The 23,669-nt window shown below is 45.4% G+C and overlaps 1 protein-coding gene across 4 annotated transcripts in view; it reads left to right on the forward strand.

The window, feature by feature from the left end:
- The window catches only part of LOC139570746 (KH domain-containing RNA-binding protein QKI-like), a 105,665-nt gene that overhangs the window by 76,091 nt on the left and 5,905 nt on the right, over nucleotides 1-23,669 (forward strand). Inside the window, exons 5-7 of one of the 4 annotated variants that reach the window (XM_071392886.1) lie at nucleotides 15,520-15,607; nucleotides 16,329-16,616; nucleotides 19,612-19,686. In XM_071392886.1, coding sequence (XP_071248987.1) covers nucleotides 15,520-15,607; nucleotides 16,329-16,616; nucleotides 19,612-19,686 — 451 coding nt within the window. Of the gene's footprint in view, nucleotides 1-15,519; nucleotides 15,608-16,328; nucleotides 20,214-23,669 lie in introns of those variants that run through there. The other 3 variants (XM_071392885.1, XR_011674156.1, XM_071392884.1) reach the window with 3 other exon arrangements.

Below are 23,669 nucleotides of genomic sequence, written 5' to 3' on the forward strand. Positions count from 1 at the left end.
TAGAAAGATCACTTAGAAAATAGATGCGACAGACAGTTGCCTACTAGGGTGTGCGTTTCCATTTAGCGATCTTGTGTCGATAGAAACAGCTGGACGTGATGACGTCACACCTGGAAGATATATATTTGTTATATATTTGTTATATATATATATATTTGTTCCGCAAAAACCAACAGTGTCCACTGACCATTTAGGCAAATTGCACATTCATTCATTATAAATTGGCGACAGCCTGTATGCCGTCCCACCAATCTGTTTTAGCCCGCGAAAGCCAGCATGGATAGAATGCCTAACTAATACTAATAATATTTGACATATTCTATGAATTCTCATTCTCAATTCTATGTATCGCCACGGTAAAACTTACACCCCTTTAGATATATATTAACTATGCAAGTCAGTTAAGAACAAATTCTTATTGATAATGACTAGGAACAGTGGGTTAACTGCCTTGTTCAGGGGCAGAATGACCGATTTTTACCTTGTCGGCTCGGGGATTCGATCTAGCAACCTTTCGGTTACTGGCCCAACGCTCTAACCACTAGGCTACCTGCCGCCCCTATTGGACGGTGAAACCAGAAAAGCAAATTAGAAGCAACTCAGGCATTCTTGAAAGTCAGGACAATCCTTGTCCTGCAAAGAAACATCATTTTATAGTTGAACATTTGGATTTTGCAAGCAGTAAGCGTTTAGAATGAAATGTGGAGCGGAGCTTTATAGTTACATCACATGCCCCACATACATCATTTATTTGAAAAACACCGTTTTCATCATCGTGTCTTGCAATAAAGAAGAATCCAGCCCTGTCGAACCGATACAATTTTTTGTCGATCTTTAGAAAATGTCTCCTGTATCTGCCGCTTCCATTACACATGTCAGAATATCTTTTATTGCGACATTACTCTTGTGGAATCAACCTGGGTCAATGGAAACCTGCCCGGTGTTTTGAGAGTAGACGGACAGACCGAAAAATTAATCTAGCTCTGCAGTGCTGTTTCGCTTAGATGTAGCATTTCACCAGATAGCTGCCTGCCTGCCTGCCTGCCACCCTGAGGCATGCGTGAAATGAAATGTCACCTCTGAAATAAAGGCCTGCTTCTGTCACGAAAGCATCTCATTTCCCACATGCAGGGCTGTTACTGTGTAATGGCACACTTGACTTCAATGCTATTACAGACCTTTGTTAAAAAAAGGCACCGATGTCTTTGTGTGTGAGAAAGGATGGCAGCGGTGTTTATTGAAGACTGAAATGGAACAGATCGTACAGCACCCTGCAGTGGCTTCAGAAATGTTTTGCAAATCAAGTAAGAATGAATTATTTGACTTCCGTGCGTTTTTGTTAGAGATCTATCCAATTGACATGTTAAGTCATTTGGAAGACTATTTTTCCAAGGGCTTGATCATTATGAGCTAAACACTTCAACATTGACCCTATGCACAGAAGCCTTTCACTGTAGCCTAAAAGCTCTCATGCCGAACCCAAGGTCTCTGGGTGTCACGATCGTCGTCAGGGTGGAAATAACCGGACCAAGGTGCAGCGTTGTGAGCGTACATTTCTTTTTATTATGAATGTCGCCAACAGAAACAAGAAACAACAAAAACTAACCTGAAGCTGACTAGGGCTATACAGGCCACTAACACAGACTACCCACAACTAAGGTGGCAAAACAGGCTGCCTAAGTATGATTCCCAATCAGAGACAACGATAGACAGCTGTCCCTGATTGAGAACCATACCCGGCCAAAACATAGAAACAGAAAACATAGAAATAAAGAAACTAGAAAGCCCACCCTAGTCACACCCTGGCCTAACCAAAATAGAGAATAAAAGCCTCTCTATGGCCAGGGTGTGACAGTACCCCCCCAAAGGTGCGGACTCCGGCCGCAAAACCTGACTCTATAGGTGAGGGTCCGGGTGGGCATCTACTTCGATGGCGGCTCCGGTGCGGGATGCAGATCCCGCTCCACCTCTGTCTCCCCCCACTTTGGTGGCGCCTTTGGACTGGGGACCCTCGCTCCAGGCCTCGGACTGGGGACCCTCGTTGCAGGCCCCGGACTGGAGACCGTCGCTGGAGGCTCCGGACTGGAGACCCTCGCTGGAGGCTCCGGACTGGAGACCGTTGCTGGAGGCTTCGGACTGGAGACCGTTGCTGGAGGCTTCGGACCGCGGATCAATGCTGGAGGCTTCGTGCCATGGATAATCACTGGAGGCTTCTTGCCATGGATCATCACTGGAGTCTTCTTGCCATGGATCATCACTGGAGGCTTCGTGCCATGGATCATCACTGGAGGCTTCGTGCCATGGATCATCACTGGAGGCTTCGTGCCATGGATCATCACTGGAGTGAGAAGACGTATGGACAGCCTAGTGCGTGGAGCTGCCACAGGGCTTACCAGGCTGGGGAGACATACAGGAGGCCTGGTTCTTGGAGCAGGCACCGGATACACTGGGCCGTGGAGGCGCACTGGAGGTCTCGAGCGTAGAGCCTACAAAACCCGTTCTGGCTGGATGGTTACCTTGGCCCGGCAAAGGCGGGGCGCTGGCACAGGACGCACTGGGCTGTGCAGACGCACCGGAGACACAGTGCGCAGAGCCGGCGCAGGATATCCTGGGCCGTAGAGACGCACTGGCGGCCAGATGTGCTGAGTCGGTACCATCCGTCCTGGCTGGATGCCTACTCTAGACCCGCTGATGCGGGGAGCTGGAATGTAGCGCACCGGGCTGTGAACGCGCACTGGAGACACCGTGCGCTCCACCGCATAACATGGTGCCTGACCAGTACCACGCTCCCTACGGTAAGCACGAGGAGTTGGCTCAGGTCTCCAACCTGACTCAGCCAATCTCCTCGTGTCCCCCCCCCCCCCCCAAAAAAAAACATTTTAGGAGTGGCCTCCCGGTCTTTCGTGCCAGCCGTGACCCTGTGTAATCCTAGGCCCTTTTACTCGCTGCCTCCGCCTTCCTCACTGCTTCCACCTGCTCCCACGGCAGGCCATCCTTTCCCGCCAGGATCTCCTCCCACGTCCAGGATCCTTTCCCATTCAGGATGTCCTCCCTTGTCCAGTCCTCCTTACCACGCTGCTTGGTCCGTTTGTGGTGGGTAGTTCTGTCACAATCGTCGTCAGGGTGGAAATGACCGGACCAAGGTGCAGCGTGGTAAGCGTACATTTATTTTTATTATGAATGTCGCCAACAGAAACAAGAAACAACAAAAACTAACCTGAAGCTGACTAGGGCTATACAGGCCACTAACACTGACAACTACCCACAACTAAGGTGGCAAAACAGGCTGCCTAAGTATGATTCCCAATCAGAGACAACGATAGACAGCTGTCCCTGATTGAGAACCATACCCGGCCAAAACATAGAAACAGAAAACATAGAAATAAAGAAACTAGAATGCCCACCCTAGTCACACCCTGGCCTAACCAAAATAGAGAATAAAAGCCTCTCTATGGCCAGGGCGTGACACTGAGACACACTCAATGAACGTTTATCATGATCCGTGTATCCCTCTGAATGCATAACATACTGTAGCTACATGCAGTGAAATATCACCTCCACAAGAGGTATTTCCACCAGAGTATTCTCACAAAAATCTCTACATCAATACGCTTCTTCACTATTACAATCCAGATTGTTTGGCTGTGACAATGATGGAGATAAGACCCTTTTTTGAGAGCGGATAGCAATTCCAATCCATCGCCAGACCACCAATTAGAATACAGCCTGTAAGATGAATAATGGACAAGGACATACATTTTTTACACGAAAGAAATCCTCAAATCTATTTTTCATAAAGGAAGACAGGCAGCGGGCCTGTAAGTTGGCCTCTTTTGGAAGATTAGAGAACGTTGAGATGTGGAGAGAGACTCTTTTCCCCGCCGTATGTATCTCTGAGGTACGGGCACAGAGAAACAGGCAGACAGATCGGGGAGGAAGTGACATCGCTGTGGCGGTCTTTGAGTGTGTCGTGAAAGCTGAGTAGTGTCTTCTAAAGGGAGATAAGGGCGCTGGGGCACCGCGGCAGGGTGATGCCCTCACTGCCCGCTGTTTAACTGGCATGTAAACCCCAGTTTGTGCCAATGGTGGGAAAACAAGCCACTGTAGAGAGAGCGAGCCCGCCCGTCTCTGCCACTCCAAACACTCAACTGAGTTTAAAGGGAGACTGCTTGCGTTTGTGAAATGTCCATCCTTTTCAAAGCTGTATATTTAATGAGTTTATGCTCCCCTCCTGGTTTGATCTGTATTCTGGTAGGAAGAGGTGCCCTGCATGGTGGAGTAACCCACTGTGTGCGTGTGTGCGTATGGGTGCGTGTGTGCGTGTGTGCGTGTGCGCGCGCGTGTGTGTGCGTGCGTGTGTGCGTGTGTGTGTGTGTGTGTGTGTGTGTGTGTGTGTGTGTGTGTGTGTGTGTGTGTGTGTGTGTGTGTGTGTGTGTCTGTGTCTCTGTGTGTGTGTGTGTGTCTGTGTCTGTGTCTGTGTCTGTGTGCAGATTCCAGCTGTGTGGCTTGCAGGCATAACTAAATGAAACCTCGGAAAGGTTTCATGCACCATCCATTCCTAATGTGCCCAGGAATGGAGATCACTCTCTCCGTTTGTGTCACTGCTCTTTGCTCGTCACCCAAATCATGTAGTTCAAGTCATAACACCCCTCCCATTACTGGATTTGTGTATAAATCCTTCTCACCTTAGGGACAAGGAGAAGTAGGAAGGCTAGCGGTCCCATTTCAGTGACCTATAGCACCAGGGTTATTCTTTCAGACTTGTGGGAGGGAAAGGGGCCACATTAATACTGTCCTATAAGGATAACTAACCTTAATAACAACATTACCGTAATAACCAACCTTATCACTGTAATTGCACTAATAGTAATATGGATCACTACACACGTGTTAGATAGAGCTACTATCCATTGAACTGTATCATATTTCAGGCTTGTGTTTATACAGCAACTAGTGATGCACGATATATCGGTGAGCATATCGGAATCGGCCGATAATAGCTAAAAATGCCAACATCGGCGTCTGCCCGATGTCTAGTTTAACGCTGATGTGGAAAACCGATGTCATAGCTGACCTGCATACCTATATAACGTAGGTAGATGACGTAATGACACCACGAGCCCCGGTACACACTACCAAATAGGTGCTATTTTTCAGATGTTGCCCTACCGGAGTTACACATTATTGTTGAAACGCACATCTCTGAGCTATTTGTTATGGGCGTCACTGCTATTAGCTTCACGACTGACATTTGGACCAGCGACGTCAACCCATGAGCATGCCGAGTCTGACAGCACAGCGGGTCGACGAGGATTTTGTATTGAGGAAAGCCGTATTGCATGCTCAAGAATGTGCTGGTTCTCATACCGCTGCTGCCATTTCAATGGCATTTGAGAACATGTTTGAAACTCGGAAACATGAACACACTAGCTAGCGCCATTCAAACAACGACCTTAAGAGATAAGCTCATCAACTGCGTCCGCAGCAGACGTGACACTCTCTGTCACGGCATTGAAACGCCTGCTCAACAAAACTGGCGACACAGACCGTGGGGTTAAAACTTGCAAAAGTACTCGAGGCCGTGAACAAGCGATTCGGTGGCATTCCCTCTGAGCTTCTTTACTCTGTCGCCACCATGCGCGATGCTAGGTTCAAGGATGCAGAAACAGGGTTTACGTGAGATATTACATACGCAGCTGGAAAAGATGGAAATGAACACAGTGACAGTGACGCACCGAGGAAGAGAGGCCACGGACAGACAGAGCTGAAACTTCACTGCTTGACATGTATGATGAAATCCTGGTTGAGAATGAAACGACTGAACAAATGAACAACGAAACAGCACAGCAAGTAAGTGAAAGAAATAGGTTTTGATTATGTTTTACTTGTAATGGGGACATATGTAAATGCCAACAAAATAACTTTTTGGTCAGTGTGGTGTGTAATCTTTATTTAACTAGGAAAGTCAGTTAAGAACAAATTCTTCTTTACAATGACGGCCTTCTCCGGCCAAACCCGGACGATCCTGGGCCAATTGTTGCGCCGCCCTATGGGACTCCCAATCACGTCCGGATGTCATACAGCCTGGATTCGAACCAGGGACTGTAGTAACGCCTCTTGCACTGAGATGCAGTGCCTTAGACCGCTGCGTCCATGTGTGTGTGTTAACTATTCAACTGTACTACAATGTTTAAAAGGCGCTAACATTTAAAAATCGGTTATCGGTATCAGTTTTTTGGGGAAAGGAAAATATTGGATATCGGTATCGGCCAAAAATGTCATATCGGTGCGTCACTAACAGCAACTCATGCAAAAAGCCTCAATCATACAGTCTTTGCTATATTACCCTTAGTTCAATTCAACCTTCACATGTAGTCACACATGTAACCTGCTAACGATGTGCATTATACAACTGATGTACTGATATTGACCGATTCTGCTAATACGGTATTAACCTTGATCAAATCGTGTTAGAGTCACAACACTAGCCCGTCCTACATTCTTTCTCCGGGACAAGTGTCTGGCCGTGATGCAGTCATGTCTAAGCATTCTATCAGAGCAGCCTATTAACATTGCAGAGATCACACACAGTAACCTCATGCACTGGGGACACCACTACTCCGCTCCCTCCCTCCCTCCCTCTCTCTTTTGCCAAAGCCAATTAACATGAAAGCTCCATGCGCCTGGAGCAGTGCAGGGAACTCTCAAAGATTATCAGGCGAGATGCTGAAGGCTTCCTTAAGTTCCCCCCCCCCCCCTCCCGTTTACTTCCCGTGACCTACCATGACTTTGAATTCTCACCCAGTTTTGAGAATGTGTGCGTGAGAAAGCACACGGTGGCTAGTTACCATACACAGTACACATAGACACACACACAGTTGGACAAATATACTTAGCTAGTACTCATCAGTGAGTACACACTACGCAGGTGCATGTACATATGCAAACACATGCCATTGCCAATACTCCAGGGTTGTTGTGGTAGATGAAACAAAATGTGTAATTTAAAGGCACGCACATACACAGACACACACACACACACACACCTATTTCCCAACCAGGAAACACTTTTTCCCCACCCAGCCCTGGACTGTTCTCAGAATAACCCCGTGGTCTCATTGTACCCTCCTCATCTCTCCTCATTGTGCGAGCCCGGAGACAAAGGAGAGACGGCCAGGGTATGCTGTTTGAGCCTTACATAATCAAACCTCTTATTGGTGTTTGGACATTGAGTTGCACTAAGTTGTGTAACAACTTGTTGACTCTTGAAGGCCCCCTATTCTCTCTGATGCGTCAGCATGTGTAGGATCTGAAGTCAAAGATCCTACACATGCTGAATAGGGTAAATATAGCCTTTGCGACCATGGCCTCTGGTCTCGTTGGTGGGTAAACATGGACGGTGTTTGCGCTGTGCATTTTAACGAGTGTTCGTCTAATTAGCCAGCTAGGCCAATTAAAAGGGGTGCTACAACTCTAATTAACATATATATTGGATTAAGAGCCAATTACCCTGATGAAGCTGTAATGCTGAGGCTTACATGAGTCTTTATCTATCTCTCTCTGTGTGTGTGTGTGTGTGTGTGTGTGTGTGTGTGTGTGTGTGTGTGTGTGTGTGTGTGTGTGTGTGTGTGTGTGTGTGTGTGTGTGTGTGTGTGTGTGTGTGTGTGTGTGTGTGTGTGTGTGTGCGCTAAAACGAACAGGAAACAAGGCTTTTCCACAGAATGTTTTCTCTGTACTGATCAGCAGCATCTCTGTGTCCTGCCTCTGTCTCAGCTGAAAGGAAGGGCGGGGCGTAGTGCTGTGTGATGTTCAGCTCTGCACTCCTGCCTGTCTACAGCTGCACTGTAATTAATGGGGACTGTGTCTTTGGAAGGAAAAGCTCTGGCTTGCAGTTAACTAAACTCCCCGGGCCAAACTTTCCCTCGTCAGAGCCTCTCAAATGGCTGATCTCATTAGCTGTAGTTCTTTCCCCTCTCTTGGCTCCGGTGCAAGTGGCTCTGGTGCAAGTCGAGATGGGTCGTAGCCGGATTGAAAGTTTGGGGGAGAAACTGGTTGTTGGGAAACTGGTCAGCGTCCGCGTGGTTGTGGAGAGACAGGAAAGGCATGAGTGGATGAGGCGACGCCGTGGCTGGCTGCCAGGACCGAGGAGGGAAGAGAGGGGGAGTAGAGGGGGCGATGTTCAGAGATGGCAGCTGTACTCGGTGGGAGTGGGATGAGTTCCTGGAGAGAAAGAGAGGGGGGGAGAGAGAGAGAGAGAGGCGTCTGTTTTCCACATCCACCCCTGTCCTTCTCCGTGTCCCACTCCAGCCAATTAGAGCGCGACCCTGCCCGTCCTCCTCCTAAACAGCCAATTGGAGGGGCTGTCTGAGTTGACAGGCGCAGGCCCTCGCCCTTGCCCTTGAGAGGGGGAGTTACATTGTAAAACCTGCTGTAATGTTGTAATGGTCACTCCAGACTCACTTTTACCACTGTGTTAATCGGTTTTATTACCGTCGTCACTCTACTTTGCATTTGTTTCATGTCATTTACCAGAAATATACAGAGGACAAGAGCCGCAATTTAATGAGAATTTCGACCGTAAATGTTTATTGGAATTTGTTCTGTAAAATATGAGAAAGCGATAGGTGTTTCCTGATCATATTTAAGTCCAAAGTTAGAGACAGAGATCAGAGACAAAGATAGACAAAGCAAAAAGAAAGAGTGTAAGAGAAAGAAAGAGATGAGAGAGAGAGAGAGAGAGAGAGAGAGAGAGAGAGCTTCAGTCTGACAGGCTGTGATGGAAATGGGGTAGGCTGGCAGTCATTGTGCTCCAAAGGTCATAGTGACCCCAGCCTGAATAGCAGCGGAATAATTCCTCTTTATGCAAACTGACATAAAAAACATTTCCACACGGCGTGACCTGAGAAGGCTCCCAAAGCGGACTGTGCCACTGGACACGCACACATGGACAGACAGACAGACAGACAGACAGACAGACAGACAGACAGACAGACAGACAGACAGACAGACAGACAGACAGACAGACAGACAGACAGACAGACAGACAGACAGACAGACAGACAGACAGACAGACAGACAGACAGACAGACAGACAGACAGACAGACAGACAGACAGACGTCTTCTGCTCATCACATCAACAGCTCAACACTCACAGCAGTGGGAGGGCAATAAATGGCCGACACGTAGACAAAGGAAAATCAAACCTGCAAATCTGAGAGCGTTCATTCTCTTCACTCACTTCCTCGATTACATCTAATGAGTCATTCTGATTGGGTACAGGATGACAAGATTGTATTTACCGTGACACACACACACAGAGAGAGAGAGATAGCGGTCTGTCTGCATTGACATTTGCTCTACTAATATCTCAATGGATGTGAAATGACATCTTTTCTGTTGGGTTTTTCATCTTGTCATTGTGTTCTGTTCAGTAGATATGGAGATAGAGTTAGTCGTTTGGGGAGCTTTGACCGTGAAGCACACACAGTACACCATTTGCAATGTTCCCTCCACTAAACCAGGAATTAAGGTTCAGTGATGCATGACAAGCGAGAGTTGTATCTCTCTTGAACATCAGAACAAGGCATGATGATTGAATCTTCTCTGCATCATCTATTTCCTTTTTCCCACATGCTTTTTCCCAATGTAGACTGGATCACATTTGAACATGCATTCACCACTCCAAACAGCCGACGAGGACCAAGTCTAATGGAAATGGCATCTGCATTTAGCATAAATCGGTCTTAACCAAAGAGGGAAAATCAAAGACGTGAGGGATCTGTTGAAAGGGGTTAAGAGTTAACTGCTAGGAGCACGCTGTTGCACGGCTAGGCATGTTAGCATGGTCATGGATTAACTGCCGCTGAATTCATGGGTTCTAAACTCCCGTCAAATTCTGTAATACATAGCACTCCAAACTGTAGGCTCGCTGCAGGTGCCGATAGGGACAGATAGGAAGGAATAATGAAAAACCAAGAAGCAGATTAAAAGGGTTTATCGTCTGGAGCAATTGGATTTGGCTGAAATCGACCTTATTGATGTTTGCTGCAAGTTACCAGAAACTAAGCAAGTGTGAACTGTAAAAGCACACATCTAAACACACACAAAAACACACATACATTGGGTTCTATTTTAGCAAACCTAACGCAATGGTGTGTCAGAAATATTTTTGTATAATTTCACAACTGGAATTATGGGCACAGTGGCTGGAGGTGGCGTGAAAGGGCTGGGTTTTGATGAATAAACAAGTTGTGGGTGTGTCAAGGCTTGACCCCTCACTGGCCAATGAGAATATGCTCCATAGCAAAATGTTTGGTTGCTTCAAGTTGTTTATTTACGCTATTGTATGTATTGCGTTGTCATCAACTCCAATTTGAATGTTAGTCCGTAATAGCCTAGTTTGTTAAATAGCCTACAGAAACAAAATAACAAAATATATGTAGGCCTAGCCCATCTTTGCTAAATATGTTGAACATGTTTGCAGTCAACATTGTAAGAAGCCTAATTGTATGGCTTCAATATGGAAATACAGTGCACTCAGAAAGTATTCAGGCCACTTGACTTTTTCCACATTTCGTTGCGTTACAGCCTCATTCTAAAATGTATAAATTGTTTTTTTCCCCTCATTAATGTAAATACAATATCCCATAATGACAAAGCGAAAACAGTTTATTTTAATTTGTACAAATGTATTATAAATAAAAAGCTGAAATATCACATTTACATAAGTATTCAGACCCTTTACTCAGTATTTGTTGAAGCACAGGCTTGTCACACCTGTATTTGGGGAGTTTCTCCCATTATTCTCTACAGATCCTCTCAAGCTCTGTCAGGTTGGATGCAGAGCATTGCTGCACAGCTATTTTCAGGTCTCTCCAGAGATGTTCGATCAGGTTCAAGTACGGGCTCTGGCTGGGCCACTCAAGGACATTCAGAGACTTGTCCCGAAGCCACTACAGCATTGTCTTAGCTGTGTGCTTAGGGATGTTGTCCTGTTGGAAGGTGAACCTTCACCCCAGTCTGAGGTCCTAAGCACTCTGCAGCAGGTTTTCATCTCGCTGTACTTTGCTCCGTTCATCTTTGCCTCTATCCTGACTAGTCTTCCAGTCCCTGCTGCTGAAAGACATCCCCAAACAATGCTACCACCACCATGCTTCACCGTAGGGATGGTGCCAGGTTTCCTCCAGACGTGACGATTGTCATTCAGACCAAAGAGTTACGTTTTGGTTTCATCAGACCAGAGAATCTTGTTTCTCATGGTCTGAGATTCTTTAGGTGCCTTTTGGCAAACTCCAAGCTAGCTATCATGTGCCTTTTACTGAGGAGTGGCTTCCGTATGGCCACTCTACAATAAAGGCCTAATTGGTGGAGTGCTGCAGAGATGGTTGTCCTTCTTGAAGGTTCTCCAATCTCCACAGAGGAACTCTAGAGCTCGGTCACGTCCCTGACCAAGGCCCTTCTCCCCCGATTGCTCAGTTTGGCCAGGCAGCCAGCTCTTGGAAGAGTCTTGGTGGTTCCATTTAAGAATGATGGAGGTTACTGTGTTCTTGGAGACCTTCAATGCTGCAGACATTTTTTTGGTACCCTTCCCCAGATCTGTGCCTCGACGAAATCCTATCTCAGAGCTCTACGGACAATTCCTTCGACCTCATGGCTTGGTTTTTGCCCTGACATGCACTGTCAACTATGGGACCTAATATATACAGGTGTGTGCCTTTCCAAATCATGTCTAATGAATTGAATTTACCACAGGTGGACTCCAATCAAGTTGAAAAAAGGATCTCAAGGATGATCATTGGAAACAGGATGAACCTGAGATCAATTTCGAGTCTCATAGCAAAGGGTCTGAATAGTTATGTAAAATAGGTATTTATGTTTTTATATTTAATACATTTGCAAAAATTTCAAAAAAACTTTTTTTTGCTTTGTAATTATGGGGTATTGTGTGTAGATTGTTGAGGAATTGTATTTATTTAATCCATTTCAGAATAAGGCTGTGACGTAACAAAATGTGGAAGAAGTCAAGGGGTCCGAATACTTTCTGAATGGCACTGTATTGTTAAACATAGTATTCACACTGATATAGGGGCTAGGCCTACTGTATATTGCATAATGTCTGCCATGTCTGAGCCAAGGACATGCCAAACATTAATAAATGAACATCAATAAACAAGATTCAATTCACTATTGATAAGACTTAAAAAGAGAGTGAATAATTTGAATCAAAATGAAACAACTTGTTTTAAATAGGCTTTGTCTTAATACAGTTACAGGCACCATATTTGCTCCCTGTGGGTATATACTATTAAGGTGGATTATGGTGGCTTTTACACGCATCCAAAATAATAACTGGAGCTGGCAACAATAATCATAAAAAGGGGATGTCCGCTCACTGTGTTGCTGCTCTCAAACTTGATCTTTTAATAAAGCTTTGGTGATTCATATTTGTTTCAAAGCAGTCTCACGAGCCAAACACTATTTGAGAAATGCATTGGGCAGGACAAAAACAAAAGAAAACATTGAGTGGAGGGGAGGCTTGGTTTTTAATCAAATGAAACGAAAAACAAACAATCTGTTTTTTTTGGTTTTTAAACAACAACAACATTTCGAAATAGGACGGGGTCAGAAGCATGATATCACAAATCACTTCTCTCGTTCCATGGCACTACGTGCACATTCGGGCCTAAATGTCTTTACGCATAACATTCGCACGTCTACACAAAATACTAGGCTCCTGTCAATTGTATCGTTGCCTTTGTGCGAGGCACATTCTCCAGAAAATGTGCAGTTGATATGGAATTATTAGAGGACTGAATAGTTTAGAGGAGCGAGTCTTTGGTAATCCGACGAGGGGCGCTCTTTGAAAATGGGGATGGATAGCCTACTTGAACAAGAGAAATGAAGTAGGCAGGTATGTGAATTGTGAATAATGAAAAAGCATGAGGGCAAGAAAACCTCCAATATTTCAAGTCACTCTCAGTAGACTATTTAAAAAACCCTATATTCATAGGCTACTTGGACAATGGCCAGGATAAACAAGACTAAGGGGAGGGTTGACTATGCTTCGGTTTTATTCAAATTAAACGAAATGGGGGGGGGGGGGGGGGTTCTAAATACGAGATTTACTGGTACAAAAGGCACATCTCTCCTTCCATGGGCACTATGCGTCATGGCTGCATAAGCTCCTCTTCTGCACCCAAAATCCATTCCACTACCAACTGTGTTACTGATAACACCTGCTTTGGATGGGTCTTATAGAACTTCGCATTAGCGCTGCATGAAATTGTCACTTTTGTGCTTGTTTTTAAAAGACCCCCCATAAAATATTGCCACCTCTCCCAACTCAGCGCCAGTCTGCTGATGTTAGACAGGTCAATTGCAGAACCTGGCGTAAGCCAGTGCGCCAGTTTTCACAATGACGAAATTGCATACTAACGTGCGTTTGACACTTGCGCCACCTGGAAATAGAACCCATGTAAACACAAATGGGTACTCGCACTCGCGCACACAATACATTTGTTTAAGACACAAACACACACACACACACACACACACACACTGAAAAACACACGCTCCAGTGTCTGTGGCCGGCTGCTGAATTGTGCTACTGTGTGAGTTGTGCAGAGAGAGACAGAGAGTGGCCCTTTTTGTGTCTGCGCTTGGCAGCGTTTAGCTGTGGGAGCGGGAAGGGCCCACGGCAACACTGTCACAGCAGAGGGGGAGGTAGAGAAGAGCGAAAGCTACCATGTGTTTGATGTGTTTGAAACCATTCCACAGATTCCGCCCCAGTCATTACCACGAGCCCGTTCTCCCCAAATTAAGGTGCCAGCAACCTCCTGTGATATTCCTAGCTGGGAGATTTAAGAAGAGACACACGTAGGTTAATGTGAGAACATGACTCGTGGACTACTGCCATTGACACTGACAGCTAAAGTAGAGGGCCAAGCAATCACGGTCAACAGACTCTCACACGTGCATCCCTGACAGCAGTATACAGACTGTAACAGTGGAGGTGTTAAGAGAGCCCTACTGGACTCACTGATATGAGTGACAACACAGCACCACTCACTGGCCCAGGCCAGCAACTACAAGCTGAAGGCAGACTAGAAACCAAACATACCAAGAGTCATCCATTGGTGTCCATTGTCCAAGATCGAAAAGCTTCCACACCTCCCTACCGTATAATCGGAGAGGAATGTGCAGAGGATGACACTGTATTGTCCTTAAACACTCCCAAAAACACACACACACACATTATATCGATGCTACGCTGCTGCTCAAAGAGAATTGAACATAACGGTACCACTCAAGGACAGAACTACACAAAGGAGGCTGGTGGGGCGGGTCTATAGGAGGACGGGCTCATTGTAACGGCTGGAATGGGATGAATGGAAAGGAGTCAAGCGGGGTTTTTCCATATGTTTGATGTGTTTGATACCGTTCCATTCATTCCATCCCAGATCTTATATACCAGCCTCCTCTGGAACTACAGTAGACTCCGTTGACTCAATACAGAGTCAGCGTGATTTATTCCTGCAGTGCCTTCTCTTCATAGGCTATTAATCACTGCAGTCTTCACTTATTAAAAAGTATTGATGTTTACAGTAGATACAGGAGCCCTTTGAGCGTTTTGTTTTTGGCTCCCGAAGGTTTGGCTCAGAGTGTTTTCTAAAAGTACGTTTACTGTGATTCTGTAGACGACGCGAACACACACACACACACACACACACACACACACACACACACACACACACACACACACACACACACACACACACACACACACACACACACACACACACACACACACACACACACACACACAGTATGGGGCTTGAGAATGTACCATGTCAGGTCAATGCCTTTTCCCCGCCCCCTCATCTTCTCATCTTCACCGCATTTCCCCAAATCAAAGTTGTGATCAAGTTCTGTCTCATTGCGTTACATTTTCCAAACGTATTGTTGCTCTAGGCGTGGAGATGAATCATCCCAGTGATGTGAAAAAGTTTGACTGATGAACAAAGTGTTTCTCCTCCCATTCGTTACTCTGGCAGATGAGGCGATTAAGGGCTGATGTAAATATCAAAGATGCTGTGGCAGATTGGATACCCTGCTGCTACTGAATCTAGATCTGGGCTCCTGCTGGATCTTTTCAAACTGCCAACCAAATCGCTTCAGTAAATAATTGCTGATAATTGGTAGGAACGTTTGTGTGTGTGTCTTTCGGTATCTGGCAGGATCGGATGCCATTCGGTTGATTTGGATTCTGTCTGTGTGCGTGTGTGCGCGTGTGTGTGTGTGAGAGAGCTGAGTGTCTGTGTACTGATGTGAGACAATCATACAGTGTGTCTGTGCTCCAAGTCTTATGTGCAGACGTGAGTCGCCGTTCAACATATTCTGCTCTCTGTGTGACTGTTCCTGTGTCTATGTGTGACAGTTCCTGTGTCTCTGTGTTCCTGTGTCTCTGTGTGACTGTTCCTGTGTCTCTGTGTGACTGTTCCTGTGTCTCTGTGCTCCAGGCGGAGGGAGAGGACAGCCTGAAGAAGATGCAGCTGATGGAGCTGGCCATCCTCAACGGCACCTACCGAGACGCCAACATCAAGTCACGTAAGGATGACATCACCGCGCCCCTCTCTCTAGGGGGGGGGGCAGGCACTGTCTGACACAGTAGAACAGCCCTTTGTGTGTCCGGGAGCAGTGTAATTCAAACTGCTCCTTTTCGCTCACGACAAGCCCAGGAGCGTTGTGCGGTGCCATGCACAGTGGCTGAATTGAACAGAGTGTGCTTTTGGCTTGCCACATTCAGCGTTCCCCTCAGTGCATTTTTCGTTGTTTCTTTAGTAACTTTAGTTTCCCTGCTGTCCTATTGGGTGGCACTCGGTTGAGTTCTTTTGAAGGAGGAAGAGAGGTCTGGCTCTGACTGGGCGTCCATTTTGTGTCGCTGAGGGAGATGCGTGCCTCATTCCAATCGCATGGTGTTTGTGCCGAACAGATCCCAGCCAGCACTGTTGTGCCAGAATCGAACAGTGCTAGAGCTGAATGGAGGCAATCCTTAAAGACCTCTCTTATATTGTGCTAAATGTTGTGTAGTGGAAGCTAAGGCCAGTCTGTCGAACAGTTTGTTTATGTAGCTTTTTCTCCGGTTCCTGACTTATCTGATATTCTTTGAGTGTGTCCTATGATATGTGTGATAGATGCTAACTTGTGTTTTTGTATCCTCCTTTTTCTTCCACTTCTCTCCACCTCTCCTCCCCCTCTGGTCTCTCCACACACCCCTCCCTCTTCCTCCTCCTCCACCTTCTCCCCCCGTGTTTCCCGCTCACTCCAGCTGCCCTTGCCTTCTCTCTTGCAGCGAACGCCCAGGCGCCCCGCATCATCGCCGGCCCCGCCGCCATGTCCCAGAACGCCCTGCGCACGTCCACCCCGGCCGGCCCCACCCTAATGCCCCTGATCCGACAGATCCAGACCTGCATGCCCAACGGCTCGCCCCACCCGGGCGTCATGACCCAGGGTCCCGAGTCGGGCCTCATATACGCGTCGCCGTACGATTACCCCTACACGCTGGCCCCTGCCACCTCCATCCTGGAGTACCCCATCGACTCCAGCGGGGTGTTAGGTAAGCATGCGTGCCCCTGCGATTGCCCCGCAGCCCCCCACCAACACCACCACCCCCATGGCCAGTGGAATCCCGCCCCCACGCTGATCCTGCGCCACTCCTCCTAAATACGCCCCCCCCCCCCCCCCCCCCATTCCCACTTTTGTGACGACCCCCCCCCCCCCCCCCCTCAGAATAATACCACACTCCCTCTTCTCTCGCCCACCCCAGCCTCCCAGGAGATACCACTGAAAGAGAGGGGTCAGCAACAGAAAGAAAAAACATTCCAGCTCTTTATTGCATCTTTCTTTTCACTATCATGAGACAATTCTCTCCTCTAAAAAGCCCTTTAAGAAATGTGTGCATAAATGAACTGGAAGTTAAGTGCTCGACTGGCTCTGTGATTTATAAGAGGGAGCGGTTTCATTCGGAAAAGGGTCCTTACCCTCCTCTCTCCCAGTCCCTGCATACACACGCAGCCCTATGGCTTTGAAAAAAGCCCCTTTAGAAAATATCATATTACAAACGCGACTTGACTCCATTAAGACAGACTGTACCCAAAGGCACATTGTAAATCTGAACTGTTACCAACGCACCAAAATGTCAACAGCAGCTTGTCCAATTGGGTTGAGCACATTCTAGACAGCCAGGGTGTGCCCTGTCAGCCATTAGCAGCCAGAGTTCCGCCTAACCAAGAGTTCCACCTAACAGAGTTCCACTGGACCAAGCCTCCAACTGTGTGTCTGGGTGAAGGGAGAGGGGATTCAGGGGGGGGTTTGGTGAGTGAGTGAGTGAGTGAGGCGGGGTGGGGGTGTTACTGTGAGGGGGGGGGGGGTCGAGGAGCGGCGGAGCCCAGTGAAGATTTCACCCTGTCTCTCTCTCTTGTGTGACCTATACAGCGTCCTCAAAGGCCGAAGAGCTGCCCCTCTACCTGGGGTTTCAGACCTGTCACTTTCCCATCACTGTGCAGCGAGGAGAGCCCTCCAACCGGCCTCCCTTTTAAAGAAACGCCACTTCCCTCCCTCTTTCCCTCCATCCCCTCAAACAACACACACCCACCTCCTCATCTCTCTCCTCCCTCCCCGCCACCACACGCTGGACTGGTTGAGGATTGGCCCTCTCTGAGCAACCACAAGCCACAAGGGGAAGCCTCGGCCCTTCCTCTTTTAATGTCTGTTCAAAGTGACGTGTGTGTTACTGATCAACCCTTTTTGATTTCCTGTCCCGATGATGATGATGATGATGATGATATATTTGTGTATGATGGTGAGGGAGAACTGAGCTCCACCTTGCTGCAGACCCCCCTTGGGGGCGCCCCCCTCTCTCTGGGTGTGGCTTGGGGGCGTCCTGAGGGGTAACATGAGGACGGTGAGGGGTCAGAGGGGGTCGACAGAGAGGGGTTGCGGAGCCAATGGGGGAGATGGTGTGTGTTGGCGATGGGGCACCTGCAGTTAAATCATCTAGGCATGACAGGCTTTATTCACAAAGGGATTTGAGGACATTCTGTCCCGACACTGACAGTCTTAACTTCACTCTTATGAAAAATATTCACAGAATGAGACTTTCAGCGCAAGTGTAGCCACGCCAAATGACAGTCAGTGAGTGAACAACATAGCCCTTTTGTATAACGCATTTTTGCATCGACTCAAACGGAGTGTCCTAAAATGGCTTCGGGAATAGGGGCCTGGTGTGTGTTGCTGTCCTTCTCAAAGGACAGACAGGAACTCCTGGCACTAATTCCTTGTTCCCTTCCTGTATTCTATAGGTATGGCTTTCCCCACGAAAGGCTAAAAGAGTTTCTCGGATCCTTACTGAGCCCCTCATCTGATCTGAGTGTTGACACACAACATGCGCTTTTGTTTCACAGCTGCCTTTGAGTGTAATGAACCAAGAGCCGGGCATATAGCAGTCAGACAGACAGACAGACAGACAGACAGACAGGCAGGCAGACAGGCAGGCAGGCAGACAGGCAGGCAGACAGACAGACAGACAGACAGACAGACAGACAGACAGACAGACAGACAGACAGACAGACAGACAGACAGACAGACAGACAGACAGACAGGCAGGCAGGCAGGCAGGCAGGCAGGCAGGACAGACAGACAGACAGACAGACAGACAGACAGACAGACAGACAGACAGACAGACAGACAGACAGACAGACAGACAGACAGACAGGCTCGGCTCCCTCACTACTGATGTTTACACCGGCCAAACCTCCCCAAAGAGGCACAGGCCTTAACGCCATGCATTATGTGTGAGTGTGTACGTGCATCCTGTACACACATTCATATATGTATATTTTCCACTGTTCCTCTGACTGCTATGTCTGGGATTGAAAATCTATACAATACTGTCACGCTTTACTAATCACTTAATTCATTGCCTTTTTTTCTACCTGTTCTTTTTATTTTTTATTTTATAAGAGATGTTCATTTTTTTTACTACTGCAAATGTGCCTAAAAGCTTTCATCTCTGGGCTTTAACCAGAGAGTGAGTGATCAGTATTATATTTAAAACGAATAACTGAAGAGATGCACTTCCTGATGCTCAACCTGAGATTATGTGACTAGTAAAGCTCCCCTCTGTGTGTGTGTGTGTGTGTGTGTGTGTGTGTGTGTGTGTGTGTGTGTGTGTGTGTGTGTGTGTGTGTGTGTGTGTGTGTGTGTGTGTGTGTGTGTGTGTGTGTGTGTGTGTGTGTGTGTGTGTGTGTGTGTGTGTGTGTAAATGCCTAATTTCTGCAAATTTGTAACAAGGACTCAAGAAAACAATGGATCCTTACAGTCAAGGTTACTCCATAGTCACGAATGCTACTATGTCCAAGATTTCTCCTTGTTACGATGAAGTATATGAGTATAATTTGTGCCTTAACATGTATTTCTAAAGATTTTTCCTAATTGTGTTACATGTGTTTGGTCGTATAAACCTTGATGATATGACGAATTGACTTGATGGAAACGGCGAAGGAGGAAATGACCTAATCCTTGTTTTGGTCATGTTGTTGCAATCCGAGCAGGTGCAGTGACTACTAAGGTTCGAAGGCACGAGCTGCGGGTCCATCCTTACCAAAGGATAGTGACCGCAGACAGAGGTTAGTTTAGCTCTTATGCATTTGTGTTTTATTGCCAATGCCTGCTCACTGTTGGTCCTGATCTGTTTTGCAACATGTACAAATTGTTCAGCTAGTCGTTCCAGGTTTGTGATGTGACGCAACATACTGCACACCCTTCCTAGTCTTGGCCTCTGAGAAACATTTATTTGGAATACATTTGTTCTCAGAGGTCATACGTGGAGGGCTGTACAAGGTGATTCTGAGAACTCGTGACCACAACACAGTAGCCTAATGATGCTTTTGCTATCTAGGTAGAGACACAAACTTACACACAAGCTACTCGACTCTATTATTTCGATGACTTTATGCATCTGACATGATGTCGATGACAAATAATGGACTATACCCCTTCAACAACAACAAAAAAGAAGATCAAATGACCTGTGTTTTAGTTTCCCCCTCCGTTCAACGAGAGGGTTGCAATTTTATTTCAAATGCACTTAAGTCTTCAGCTTCTTACGTGGATAATGTAACGTTTTAATTGATAAATTATGTCCATTTGTGTTTATTTGTTTGCGGAAATTATTTTGGGGAGAATCTGACCCATTGTATTGTCGAGGACAACACAGAAGTGGGTGTAAACACGTCATGTCATATTTGGGGGATTTTCACTGTCTAATTGGACTGCAGTATCTTCCCATTTTTGCTACAGTATTTTTTTTAAGTCTCAACAACGACGTTATAAGTAAAGAGGGATGGACACATGGTAGGCTATAGACTGGAAATTGTTTTATTCTGCAGATTGGTAAACAAACACAACAGTCAGACCATTTTACTCTCTAAAGTCTACACATGTCACACCTTCTCTTCTAAGTCCATACAGAACAGATACTCCCACTGAATATTGAGAATAATCGAGGTCGTAATTAGAGAAGAAACCGTTTGTGAAATGACGCAAGCAACAAGGAGTTTGCAGGATCTGTTCTCTATCAGTGCCTTTTCTCTGTTTTATCCTTATACCCTAGTGCTTAATACACCAAGTGTGCCTTGTACATACACCCACACTGTGTATCATCACATTTCACTACAGATAATTACTTGTACCCAATCAAGTGAATGTTTGCAATGTGCCAGAAAATAGGATGCAAATGCCAATTGAAAACTGCCTACATGCAGACATTTTTGGATAAATCAACCTACATTTTAATTGTTCCACATCATCTAGCAGCAAAAAAAAGTGATTCATGAATTGGAGTTATTTAAACAATATTACAATTTAATCAATTTCACTGGGTTTTCAACTTCAATGTTGAAGTTGAAAACCCAGTGAAATTGATTAAATTGTAATATTGTTTAAATAACTCCAATTCATGAATCACTTTTTTTTGCTGCTAGATGATGTGGAACAATTAACATATATAATTAACAGTATATACAAACTGGGTCTAAGGATATTCAGGTTTCGGCACTGTAGCTCTGTCTGTGAATTGCCTCTGAAAACTTGATAGCTCAAATCTGCCCTAAAACAAATAAATTAATATAAAAATAACTGTAATATGGCATTACTTAAGAAGTGCATATTATACAAAGGGTATTATTACTAAAAGGTCAAACCTTAATCCATAATGATAATAAATGATAATTATGGTAACGGATAGGTAACACTGACAAATTTAATGACAAACCAACATCCGATGAAATTGCACAAAGGCCTATATTCAATCTACCTCTTCATAGGTTTGGCTCCCACACTGATGAACAGTTTTACACCATTAAAACGTTGGTTTATCCAAACATGACGGTAATACAACATAATATGATTGACGTGTCAGTGCGGTTTGGGGGTTGAACCATGAGGCAGGTGGATTGAGTGCAGGCCAAACGGTCAAGCCTGTGTGTAAGAGGCAGACTGACTCTGGGTGAAGCAGGGAGGAAGCTAAGATGGCGTCTGAAATGTGGGCCTTTTTAACAGCTCATATTGGCAAAGATGTTGAACGGTCTCAAAATAGTAAATACACTATCAAATAAGTACATCAATTGGGGTCTAGAGATTTACAGTGCCTTCAGAAAGTATTCACAGCCTGAATTTAAAATGAATTAAGTTGATATGTTGTGTAAGGTGATGTAGACAACACCCCATAATGTCGAGCTGGAATTGTTTTTAGAAATGTTTACAAATTAAAAATGAAAAGCTCAAGTCTTGAGTCAGTAAGTATTCAACCCTTTTGCCTAGTAAGCCTAGTAATAATATGCTTAACAAGTCACATAACAAGTTGCATGGACTATGTGTGCATTAGTAGTGTTTAACATGATTTTTTAAATGACTACCCCATCTCTCTACCCCACACATACAATTATCTTTAAGGTCCCTCAGTCGAGCAGTGAATTTCAAGCACAGATTCAACCACAAAGACCAGAGAGGTTTAATGGCTGTGATAGGAAATAACTGACGATGGATCAATAACATTGTAATACAAACACAAATGACAGATTGGAAAGAAGGAAGCCTGTAGGAAAAAAATATTCCAAAACATACATCCTGTTTGCAATAAGGCAGGCACTAAAGTAATAGTGCAAAAAATGTGGCAAAGAAATACATGTTTTTTCCTGAATACAAAGCGTTATGTTTGGGGAAAATCCAACCCAACACATCACTGTGTACCACTCTTCATATTTTGAAGAATGGTGTTGGCTGCATCATGTTATGGGTATGCTTGTCATCGGCAAGGACGAGGGAGTTTTGTAGGATAAAAATAAATAGAATACAGCTAAGTATAGACAAAATCCTAGAGGAAAACCTGGTTCAGCCTGCTTTCCACCAGACACTGGGAGACAAATTCACCTTTCAGCAGGAGAATAACCTAAAACACAAGGCCAAATATACACTGTTGCTTACCAAGATGATATTTAATGTTCCTAGTTCAATTTTTTACTTAAATCGGCTTGAACATCTATGGCAAGACTTGAAAATGGCTGTCTAACAATGATCAACAATCATCTTTTTAGTTATTTATTTAAAACCGGTAAGTTGACTGAGAACACATTCTCATTTACAGCAACGACCTGGGGAATAGGTTCAGGGGAGAGGAGGGGGGATGAATGACAGCACACTACACAGATCAATGTCCCCAATCACTGCCTTGAGTTATTGGGATTTTTTTGGGGGGGGGGGGACAGAGTCCAAGGACAGAGTCCAACACCACTTCCAGCAGCATCTGGTGTCCCATCTAGGGACTGACCAGGATCAACCCTGCTTAGCTTTTGAGGCAAGCCAGCGGTGCGATGCAGGGTGGTATGCTGCTGGCAAAATGCTCTGGTGGTATCTTGACAGAGCTTGACACATTATTTAAGAATAATGGGAAAATATTGTACAATCCAGGTGTCCAAAGCTCTTAGAGAAAAAAACTCTTACCCAGAAACTCAAAGCTGTAATCGCTGACTCAAACATGTATTGACTTGAGGGGTTGAATACTTATCTAATCAAGATATATTACTCTTTTATTTTCACTTAATAAATTTTAAAAATCTTCCACTTTGACATTACAGAGTATTTTGTGTAGATCATTGACAATATTTTTTTCAATTAAATCAATTTGAATCCAACTTTATAACACAACAAAATCTGGGAAAGGTAAAAGGTTTTGAATACGTTCTGAAGGCACTGTATACAGTATATCCTATTTTGATTTTCCTCTGGACACTTTACAGTGCATTAGAAAGCATTTTACAACAGCTCTCTACGATACAGTTGTTAAGCTCTTAATACAGTAAGATTTACAATATGTTGTCAAATCTGGTAAAGAAGCCTTTCTTTTCTTCTGTACATCTGTTTGACTGTTGCTTCATTCGAAAAGAGAGACTACGGCACAAATCTTTTTTTGCACTGAATGATTTTAAAAAGTCAAAAGCATTCTTCATCTCCTCTGCTGCAGTCAGAAGGTCAGAACCTCAGACGATGAAATGAAACATATGATCTAAGCTGCATACGTCTTAGACGGACCACTGTGGAGTGGACGGAGAAT

Source organism: Salvelinus alpinus, chromosome 3, assembly GCF_045679555.1.
Source record: "Salvelinus alpinus chromosome 3, SLU_Salpinus.1, whole genome shotgun sequence".
Lineage (NCBI taxonomy): Eukaryota > Metazoa > Chordata > Actinopteri > Salmoniformes > Salmonidae > Salvelinus > Salvelinus alpinus.